A 12,114-nucleotide genomic window follows, 5' to 3' on the forward strand; every position below is an offset into this window, starting at 1 on the left:
ATCCTTTAAGTATGCAAATATGTCCATCTCACGTGATGGGAAGTAATAAAAATATAAGCATTGAATAATTATGGATATATAATTATATAATGATTGGTAATGTCTATCCAGAATGTGTATCTACAATATCACTCTATAGAACATCACTATAAAAGCAAACCTCAAATACTACAGGCCTCAATCTTTCAAATCAAAATGTATTATTAAACATCCAGTGACTGATTTCCCAAGAAAATTCTGCTTTCTGGCCTTTCCAGTAGATTATGAATTCCCAAAGAACAGAGATCATGTCTTTAATTCTCCACATCTTACTACATACACCTACTTTATAGTAAAGACTCAGCAAATATTCACTGATTCTGAATAAAAGAGTCCTTGAAAGTCACATTAGTCTCAGTGCATGTCAAAAATCCAGGAGCTCATCTGGTTCCTTTCCACTCTAATTGACTAGAAACATCAAAGAAACTTCTTTCAGACGAGTTGCTGCAACTTTTTATTCATTCTCAATTTCTTAGATCTGTACATTTTTATATTTTCCCTGAAATAATTCTAGTTTAGTATGGTTTCTTGCTATCATATGGATCTCTAAATGTTTGTCCCGAAAGCACAACTCTCAGTAACAAAAAATATACTCATATGGTTATTAAAATATCACAATTTTTTCTCACTAAATCTTAAACCTAAATGTAACATCACCATTAAAAGTTACCCAATGTGTTCAGAAAGTCCACAAAGATGTAAGATGCACATTACACATAAAGCTAAAATACAAGAGCCAGTAAGAGCCAAAACCCTAGCATCAAAATAAGACTCAATCCATGTAACATTCTGGGAATGTTCAACATTATGTATTTCTTTATTAAGACTGCTAAATTTTTCCTGTTATTCCTTCTACAAAGCAAGACTGAAATGCTCATTTTCAACCTCAAATTATAAAAAGAAAATACTACTAGAAAGATAATATTCTCATTCATCCAGATTTAAGTTTTATAATTTTTTCCAACTATTGAGATATGACTGACAAAAATAAGATGTGCATATGAAGTTGAAAAAAATAAAATAAGGGGTAAGAGGAGGGAAAATGGAGTAACTAAATACTCTGTATATTGTTAAAAAGTATGTGACAGTTTTTGGAAATTCTCATTCTAAAACAAAATAGAGAGACTTATTGCTCCCTTTCAGCAAATCCTATACCTAGCAATTAAAGCAGATGGATAACTGTTATAATACAGTGTAATTATCCGCAGTTCTAATCGATGTTCCATATGATTAAGCATTTGCCAGGAAGGACAATCAGAAATGATAACATTTTTTAAAAGTCCTTCATTCTGAATGAATTCTTAAAAAGCCAAAGAATATCAGTAGTGCAGAATCCTGTAAAAGGAGAAAAAATAATAAACAACTTACTTTCAAACATGATTCCTCAATTCTTTTTGTACACTACCTAATATTCAAGTTCCTAAGTCATGAATAACACATATATAAATTTTTAAATAATTGCAAACTTTTCATACTATGGAAAGTTACACTAAATAAAAAGTATTTCAAATGCATCACTTATCAGTTTTAGAATATGTATCAACAACGATAATTTATACTGCTTACTCATCTGTCTATCTCCATAGCTGATGGCTTCTGCCAGCGGGCTCCATCCCTGAGCATTTTTCACCTTTACTGGAGCATTGTGAGCCAAAAGTAAATGGGCACATTCTGAAATATAAAGTGGTAATAGCATCAAACATCATGCAATTTTCAGAATCTGTAATAAAAATTCAAGAACTCAATATAAATAGATCTGTGAAATAAATACTGTACTATAGAGAATTAAATAATTTTTTAAATCCCTATGTATCTAAACCATGTTAAAAGCAGATCCTCAGATTCAAGAAGTTTCCATTCTACCACCTAAAAATAAACTGGATCTCTCTGCAAAGAAAGTATTATGTTTCCTAATAATTATTCCTAAGAGTATTTTGAGAATGTTTCCATACTCTAAAAAATAATCCAAAAACCTCGAGAGTAATTTACATAAAAGTACCTGCTATCTAGTAAGACCCAAAAGAGGATCCATATGCCTCTAATGTTAAATGGAAAGTGCATTATTCATTTCAGGGAAAAAACAAAGTATGTTTTCAAAACTGGATCAGTAATGTTTCTATAAACCCTTCTCCTTTAAATTTTACAACTCTTTCAATTCAGAAAAACACTCAAAAGGGGCAAAAACCTGTTTATGATTCCAAGGACAAATCTAAACAGTCTTTATAAAAATCAAAAAAAATATAAGGTATAGACCCTTCTATTGGTTGAGGAAAGTTATTTTAAAAATTAAAAATAAAACATTTAAGATGCACCCCTATGTTTATTGCAGCACTATTTACAATAGCCAAGATATGGAAGCAACCTAAGTGTCCATCAGTAGACGAATGGATACAGAAAATGTGGTAAATACAATGGAATATTATACAACCATAAAAAGAAAAGAAATCCTACCATTTGCAACAACATGGATGGAGCTAGAGGGTATTATGCTCAGTGAAATAAGCCAGGCAGACAAGTACCAAGTGATTTCCCTCATTTGTGGAGTATAACAACAAAGCAAACCTGAAGGAACAAAACAGCAGCAGACTCACAGACTCCAAGAACGGACTAGTGGTTATCAAATGGAAGGGATTGGGGAATATGGGTAGAAAGGGAGGGAGAAGGGGATTAAGGGGCATTATAATTAGCACACATAATATAGGTAGGTCATGGGGAAGGTAGTATTGCATGGAGAAGACAAGTAATGACTCTGTAGCATCTTACTACGCTCATGGACAGTGACTGCAATGGGTGGGGGGACTTGATAATATGGGTGAATGTTGAAACCACAATATTGCTCATATGAAACCTTCATAAGATTGTATATCAATGATAGCTTAATTTAAATAAATAAATACAACATCTATTAACAGGCAAAATATTTTAAGAGGCTCATAACAAATTTAGGATGGCTATCTAACCTCAACTTCCTAAATGAATGATTCATTCATCAATTTGTCATCAGTAAACATTTACCAAGTACCTATTAAATGTCATTTCTAAACACTAGGTCCTGGATATAGGCAGTGGAATAAAGATAAGGTCTTTCTATCAAAGCAGACAGTAAGTGAACTCAGTGAAAAAAAATAGAAAACAAAAAATCATATGATAAATGCTCTAAAGGAAATAAGAGTGTTATGACAGTATAACACAGGGCAGCTAAAGTGGAGGAAGAATGGCACTACCTAACACTATTGCTAGTAACAGAAGAAATACCTGTACTAGCAGGAAATTTTATTAGAAAAAAGTAAAATAAATACAGAAATTTAACAGTGGTGTTTCAGAAAGTCTGCCAGTATTATTTAAGAATATTGTACAAGAATGTTTATTTTGGCATTATTTACAATGGCAAATACATTAGAAACTAAGGGAATATTCACCTTGGGGGAATGATTGACTGAAGTATTAATGCCACCACATCACTAGAGTAATATGCAGCCATTTTTTAAGAATCGAGTTTTATCAAAAGGACAAAGGAACCAACTTAAATGGACAGCTGCTGGCCAAATTTGGGAAACTGAGCATCAAAAAGAATAATGACTAGTTCTAACACATTAAGCAAAAAAGCAGTCAATATACCAATAATGACATCAAAAACTAAAAGAGAGGGCAAGGAGTTCATCTTTACAGAAGAATGCCAGCTAATAAATAAAAGAAAGGAAAAAATTAGAAAATCAGCATATTACAATCCCAATGTTATAACTGATTTAGCCAAAAGTCCTCGATGAATGCTAAAGCCACTAGGTAAAATACCATGTGCTTAGAAAACAGGATGTTCACATGATACTAAAGTACTAGTTCAAGATTATTTAATTATGAAGAGAAATGTCCTTTATAGTGGAGATATCTGGAGTTCATCATCTTAAACAAATGCTCAAACTTAGCAGCACAGTAGTGGGATGACATCATATTACGTGTTTCCTAATGTGATACAACATAAAGGATATAACATCACCTTTGCAGTATTATTTCTAAAAATATTTAACCTGAATCTAATCAAGCCTCCATAGCTAATTTTCAATTTAGAGAAAAGACAGGATAAGGAACAAGTTACATAACATCATGAGAAAATAATCAGGCAAATCTGAGATAGAGGACATTCTACAATAAACTAGGCAAGACTCTTCAGAAAATCAGGTACAAACAAGGAAGAAAAAGGTGAGTATACTTTCTAGATTAATATAAAGAGACTTAACAACCAAATGTAATGAGTAAACCTCACCTGGGTCTTGGTTCAATATGAAACACATATAAAAGACATTTTGGAACAACTGTAAAAAAAAATATGGATCAGATATTAGATATTATAAAATTATTAAATTAATAATATTTTTCTTAGGTATAATAATGATATGTGGTTATGAAGAAGAATGTCCTCATTCTTAGAGATGCAAGGTGAAGTATTTGGTGGTAAAATGTCAGGTCTGCATCTGATTTTCAAATGGTACAGCAAGAACAATATATATAGCACTAAGAGAAAGAGAAAGCAAATATGATAAAATGTTACCAATTATTGAACCTATGTGTATAATATTCAAGTGTTCATTATGATAGCCTTTTCTTCCCAAATATTTGAAATTTTTCATTATAAAGTGATAAAAGAAAAAAAACGAATTTTAAAGAAAATAAGCTTCTGGCTCAAGGTGGTGGCGTGAGTAGGGCTGTGGAAATCTCCTCCCAAACACCATATATATTTTTGAAAATACAACAAAAACAACTATTCCTAAAAGAGAGACCAAAGGATACAGTACAACAGTCAGCCTGCATCTACAACTGTGAGAACTCAGCATCTTACAAGTAGGGTAAGATACAAAGCCATGACCCGAGGGGACTGGAGCACTCCCCCAAACTCAGCTCACTGGCAGGAGGAAAGGAGTCAGAGTAGGGAGGGAGTGGAAGCACAGGATTGCTAAATAATCAGCCCTAATAATCTGCACCAGGAGCACAGACACACATTGCATGGTGTACTGGATATTAGAGAAATGGAAGTGTAGGATCCGAGACTGAGACTGCGAGTGGGTCCCCACAGCTGGCTCCCCTGGGACAAAAGAAAAGCAGGCACTTCTGAGAAGTCTTAAAGGGACAAGGACTCAACAGCTGAACAAAATCATCCCAGCACACACAGGACAGCAGGCTGGGAATCTGTGGAGAAAATTCGGGCCCCTTAACCCCCTGGGGGATAAAGCAGCCCCAAAGACCCTCACAGCAATAAGCAGACTGCCATTTGTTCCCCACAGCCGGCGCTACAAGAAAACCGGCTGACCCACCACAGCTGCGGAGAAGCCGGAAAGCAGCACCTTCCACAGCAACCACACAGAGTCTCCTCCCAGTGTGCAGCTAACCCAGACAGGCAGCAGAAGCTGCAGCAAGGTCCAGAAGGCACATAGAGGTGCCGTTCTTGCAGGAGAACACATCCAGCATGGCTGCGATCCCCGCGGCACTCTAGGAAAGCCCAAGGGCGACCCCACCCATGGCAGCTCAGGAGATTGTCCCAGAGACAGCTCTCGGTGTGCAGATAACAGGCACAGGCAGCAGAAACTGGAGCAAGGTCCAGAAGGCACAAAGGGGCGCATTCTCACAGGAGAACATACCTGGAGCTGCTGCGATCCCCCACAGCACTCTAGGCTAGCCTGAGGGGGACCCACCCACAGCAGCAGAAGACAGAACAAGGTCCAGAAGGCAGGAAGGGGCGCCGTTCTCACAGGAGAACATACCTGGAGCAGCTGCGATCCCCCACAGCACTCTAGGCTAGCCTGAGGGCAGCCCCGCCCACAGCAGCTCAGGAGATTGTCCCAGGGACTGCTCCGGGGTGTGGGTAACCAGCACAGGCAGCAGAGAAGAACAAGGTGACCAAAAAACAGGAAGGGACTTTATTCTCCCAGTTGACACATGTGCCATCTGCCTGCGACCACTTCTATCACCATGAAAAGACAGAAGAATCCGGTCCAATCAAAAAATCACTCAGACAACCCCAGAGAGAGGGCCTGGTGGGATAGATATAACCAATCTTCCTGAAAAAGAATTCAAAAACAGTCACAACCATGCTGATTGACCTGCAGAGAAATATTCAAAAGCTAAGGGATAAAGTCAGGAGAGCGATAACAGAAATGAAACAATCGATAGAAAGGCTTAAGAGAAGACTGGACGAGTTGCAAGAGACTGTTAGTGGAATAGAAATCAGAGAACAGGAATACAGAGAAGCTGAGGCAGAGAGAGATAAAAGGATCTCTACAAATGAAAGAATATTAAGAGAACTGTGTGACCAATCCAAGTGGAACAATATTCGCATTATAGGGATACAAGAAGAAGAAGAGAGAGAAAAAGGGATAGGAAGTGTCTTTGAAGAAATAATTGCTGAAAACTTCCCCATGCAACAGAAGGAAACAGTCTCTCAGACCACAGAAGCCCACAGATCTCCCAACACAAGGGACCCAAGGTCAACATCAAGACATATGATAATTAAAAAGGCACAAATCAAAGAAAAGGACAGAGTATTAAAGGCAGCCAGAGAGAAAAAAAAGGATTACCTACAAAGGAACATACATCAGGCTATCATTAGATTTCTCAACAGAAACCTTACAGGCCAGAAGAGAATGGCATGATATATTTAATGCAATGAAACAGAAGGACCTTGAACCAATAATACTGTATCCAGCATGATTATCATTTAAATTTGATAGAGGGATTAAACAATGCCAGACAAGCAAAAGTTGAGGGAATTTGCCTCCCGCAAACCACCTCTACAGGATATTTTAAAGGGATTGCTCGAGATGGAAGCACTCCTAAGTCTAAATAGATGTCACCAGAGAAAATAAAACCACAGTAAAGAAAGCAGACCAACCAAATACTAACTAAAGGCAAAAAATAAAATGAACTATCCACAAAAACAGTCAAAGGAAACACAAAAGAGTACAGAATAAAACACCTAACATATAAAGAATGGAGGAGGAAGAAAAACAAGGGAGAGACATAAAGAATCATCAGACTGTATTTATAATAGCTTAATAAGAGAGTTAGATGGTTAGGTAGTAAAGAAGCTACCCTTGAACCTTAGGTAACCACAAATCCAAAGCCTGCAATGGCAAGAAGTACATATCTATAGATAATCACCCTAAATGAAAATGGACTGAATGCACCAGTCAAAGGACATAGAGTAACAGAATTGATGAAAAAGCAAGATCCATCTATATGCTGCTAAGAAGAGACTCACCTCAAACCCAAAGATATACACAGTCTAAAAGTGAAGGTATGGAAAAAGACACTTCATGCAAACAGTGGGGAGAAAAAAGCACGTGTTTCAGTTCTTATATAAGACAAAATAGACTTCAAAACAAAGAAAGTAACAAGAGATAAAGGACATTACATAATGATAAAAGGGGCAGTCCAAGAAGAGGATATAACCATTATAAATATATATGCACCCAACACAGGAGCACCAACATATCTGAAACAAAAGCCAACAGAATTAAAGGAGGAAATAGAATGCAATGCACTCATTTTAGGAGACTTCAACACACCAATTACTCCAAAGGACAGATTAACCAGACAGAAAATAAGTAAGACACAGAGGCACTGAACAACACACTAGAACAGAAAGACCTAACAGACATCTACAGAAATCTACACACAAAAGCAGCAGGATACACATTCTTCTCAAGTGCACATGGAACACTTTACAGAATAGACCACATACAAGGCCACAAAAAGCACCTCAGTAAATTCAAAAAGACTGAAATTCTACCAACCAACTTCTCAGACAACAAAGGTATAAAACGAGAAATAAATAGTACAAAGAAAACAAAAAGGCTAACAAATACATGGAGGCTTAACAATATGCACCTAAATAATCAATGAATCAATGACCAAAATAAAACAGAGATTAAGCACTATATGGAGACAAATGACAACAATAGCACAAAGCCCCAACTTCTGTGGGACACAGAGAAGGCAGTTCTAAGAGGAAAGTAAATTGCAATCCAGGCATATTTAAAGAAGGAAGAACAATCCCAAATGAATAGTCTAAACCCACAATTACTGAAATTGGAAAAAGAAGAACAAATGACGCCCAAGTCAGCAGAAGGAGGGACATAATAAAGATCAGAGAAGAAATAAATAAAATTGAGAAGAATAAAACAATAGAAAAAATCAATTAAACCAAGAGCTGGTTCTTTGAGAAAATAAACAAAATAGATAAACTGATGGCCAAACTTATTAAGAGAAAAAGAGAATCTACACACATAAACAGAATCAGAAATGAGAAAGGAAAAATCACGATGGACCCCACAGAAATACGAAGAATTATTAGAGAATACTATCAAAATCTACATGCTAACAAGCTGGAAAATCTAGATGAAATGGACAACTTCCTAGAAAAATACAACCTTCCAAGACTGACCAAGGAAGAAACAGAAAATCTAAACAGACCAATTACCAGGAACGAAATTGAATCTTTAATCAAGAAACTACCCAAGAACAAAACCGTCCGCCGGATGGATTCACTGCTGAAATTTACCAGACATATACAAAAGACACAGTAGCCATTCTCCTTAAAATTTTCCAAAAAATAGAAGAGGAGGGAATACTTCCAAACTCATTCTCTGAAGCCAGCATCACTCTAATAACAAAACAAGGCAAAAACACAACAGAAAAAGATATTTACAGACCAATATCCCTGATGAACATAAATGCAAAAATACTCAACAAAATATTAGAACACCAAATTCAAAAATACATCAAGAGGACCATACACCATGATCATGTGGGATTGATCTCAGGGATGCAAGGATGGAACCAGATTCCAAAATCCATCAACAGATCAACAAAAAGGACAAAAACCACATGATCATCTCTATAGATGCTGAAAAAGCATTCAACAAAATTCAACATCCATTCATGATAAAAACTCTTAACAAAATAGGTATAAAGGGCAAGTACATCAACATAATAAAGGCCCTATATGACAAACCCACAGCCAACATCATACTTAACAGCGAGAAGCTGAAAGTTTTACACCTGAGATCGGAAACAAGACAGGGATGCCCACTCTCCCCACTGTTATTCAACATAGTACTGGAGGTCCTAGCCACGGCAATCAGATAAAACAAAGAAATACAAGGCATCCAGATTGGTAAAGAAAAAAACAAACTGTCACTATCTGCAGATGACATGATATTGTACATAAAAAAACCCTAAAGACTCCACTCCAAAACTACTAGAACTAATATCTGAATTCAGCAAAGGTGCAGGATACACAATTAATACATAGAAATCTGTTAATTCCTATACACTAACGATGAGCTAGCAGAAAGAGAAATCAGGAAAACAATTCCATTCATAATTGCATCAAAAAGAATAAAATACCTAGGAATAAACTTAACCAAGGAAGTGAAAGACGTATACCCTGAAAACTACAAGATACTCTTAAGAGAAATTAAAGAGGACACTAACAAATGGAAATTCATCCAATTCTCTTGGCTAGGAAGAATAAATATTGTCAAAATGGCCATCCTGCCTAAAGCAATCTACAGATTCAATGCAATCCCTGCCAAAATATCAACAGCATTCTTCAACGAACTGGAACAAATAGTTCTAAAATTCCTATGGAACCACAAAAGACCCTAAATAGCCAAAGCAATCCTGAGAAGGAAGAATAAAGCAGGGGGGATTTCACTTCCCAACTTCAAGCCTACTAAAAAGCCACAGTAATCAAGACAATTTGGTACTGACACAAGAACAGAACCACAGACGAGTGGAACAGAATAGAGTCCAGATATTAACCCAAACATATATGGTCAATTAATATACGACAAAGGAGCCATGATTATACAATGGGGGAATGAAAGCCTCTTCAACAGCTGGTGTTGACAAAACTGGACAGCTACATGTAAGCGAATGAAACTGGATGACTGTCTAACTCCATACACAAAAGTAAATTCAAAATGGATCAAAGACCTGAATGTAAGTCATGAAAACATAAAACTCTTAGGAAAAAACATAGGCAAAAATCTCTTGGACATAAACATGAGCAACTTCTTCATGAACATATCCTCCCAGGCAAGGGAAACAAAGCAAAAATGAACAAGTGGGACTGTATCAAGCTGAAAAGCTTCAGCAAAGGACATAATCAAAAGAGCAAAAAGATATCCTACAGTATGGGAAAATATATTCATGAATTACATATCCGATAAACGATTAACATCCAAAATATATAAAGAGCTCACACGCCTCAACAAACGAAAAACAAATAACCCAATTAAAAAATGGGCAGAGGAACTGAACAGACAGTTCTCCAAAACAGAAATATAGATGGCCAACAGACACATGAAAAGATGCTCCACATCGCTAATTATCAGAGAAATGCAAATTAAAAGTACAATGAGGTATCACCTCACACCAGTAAGGATGGCTGCCATCCAAAAGACAAACAACAACAAATGTTGGTGAGGCTGTGGAGAAAGGGGAACCCTCCTACACTGCTGGTGGGAATGTACATTAGTTCAACCATTGTGGAAAGCAGTATGGAGGTACATCAAAATGCTCAAAACAGACTTACCATTTGACCCAGGAATTCCACTCCTAGGAATTTACCCTAAGAACGCACCAATCAAGTTTAAGAAAGACAGATGCACCCCTATGTTTATCACAGCACTATTTACAATAGCCAAGAATTGGAAGCAACCTAAATGTCCATCGGTAGATGAATGGATAAAGAAGATGTGGTACATATACACAATGGAATACTACTCAGCCATAAGAAGAGGGCAAATCCTACCATTAGCACCAACATGGATGGAGCTGGAGGGTATTATGCTCAGTGAAATAAGCCAAGCGGAGAAAGAGAAATAACAAATGATTTCACTCATCTGTGGAGTATAAGAACAAAGGAAAAACTGAAGGAACAAAACAGCAGTGGAATCACAGAACCCAAGAATGGACTAACAGGTACCAAAGGGAAAGGGACTGGGGAGGGTGGGTGGGAAGAAGAAGGGGTGTATTAAGATTAGCATGTATATAATTCTTCCAAGTAGTAAAGACATCTCAAGACAAATGCTGGGCATAGAAGCCACAGGGCATAAATATGCAAAGAAGTAAAAAGCTAACCTTTTCAAACAATAAGGCTTCTCTCTCACTTACCAACTTAACATTTCCCTGTATGGCCCCGGAAGATGACTGGTTAGCCAGAGACGGGTAAGATTCCTCAAGGGAGGAACAACCTAAGACAGGCACAGTCGCAGGGGGCCATCTGGTGAGAAAATGGGGAGCAGCAGAGGTGAGGCTTAGAACCTCCCCCCTCATGTTCTGAGAGAAATCTTCTGCATACATGGATGTTTATTGCCCTCGTCTAGCTCGGATTAACACATAGTCTACAGGCACACACCTGATCATCTACATTTGCTCTCTTACAACACTAAACTCTGTGTTCTACCTTTATCTCATATCTACCTACCACTTCAGCATTTTATTATAAATAATAATAATAGAGAAATGTGGTATCCACATATAAATCAAGTTTAAAAATCAAATGAATAGTCATACTTGAACTGACTGTGTATAGTTCATAATGCATGAACAAAACCGAAAGTTTCTGTGATGACTGCCCTTGCACTGTTCACCATGTAACTTATTCACTATGTAAGAATTTGTACTCCATGTAAGAATTTGTTCATTATGCATCAGAAGATTGGAGACTGACGAAAATTAGGCTTGGGGTGGATTAATGATTGTGCATTGAGTATTGACTCCCCTATACAGAAATTTATTGTGGTTAACAACTATTTGATCAATAAATATGAGAGATGCCCTCACAAAATATATATATATATATATATATATTTAAACACACTTCCAATTGTAAAATAAATAAGTAACCGGGATGTAATGTATAGCATAAGGAATATAGTCAAAATATTGTAACAACTTGGTATGGTGATAGCTGGTACCTAGAATTATCATGTATATAAATGTTGAATCACTGTGTTGTACACCTGAAACTAATGTAATGCAATACTGTTGTCAACTACCCTTCAATAAAAAAAA

At 36.7% G+C, this 12,114-nt stretch overlaps 1 protein-coding gene across 3 annotated transcripts in view; it reads right to left on the bottom strand.

Moving 5' to 3' along the window:
- Window positions 1-12,114, bottom strand: part of ANKRD13C (ankyrin repeat domain 13C) — a 129,688-nt gene that overhangs the window by 62,037 nt on the left and 55,537 nt on the right. For 2 of the 3 annotated variants that reach the window (XM_036890194.2, XM_036890193.2), the window contains one exon: window positions 1,606-1,710. The exons of the other annotated variant lie outside the window; for it this stretch is intronic. In XM_036890194.2, the coding sequence (XP_036746089.1) occupies window positions 1,606-1,710 (105 nt within the window). The remainder of the gene's footprint in view (window positions 1-1,605; window positions 1,711-12,114) is intronic. 3 annotated transcript variants of the gene reach the window in all.

This window comes from Manis pentadactyla, chromosome 4 (genome assembly GCF_030020395.1).
Source record: "Manis pentadactyla isolate mManPen7 chromosome 4, mManPen7.hap1, whole genome shotgun sequence".
NCBI lineage: Eukaryota > Metazoa > Chordata > Mammalia > Pholidota > Manidae > Manis > Manis pentadactyla.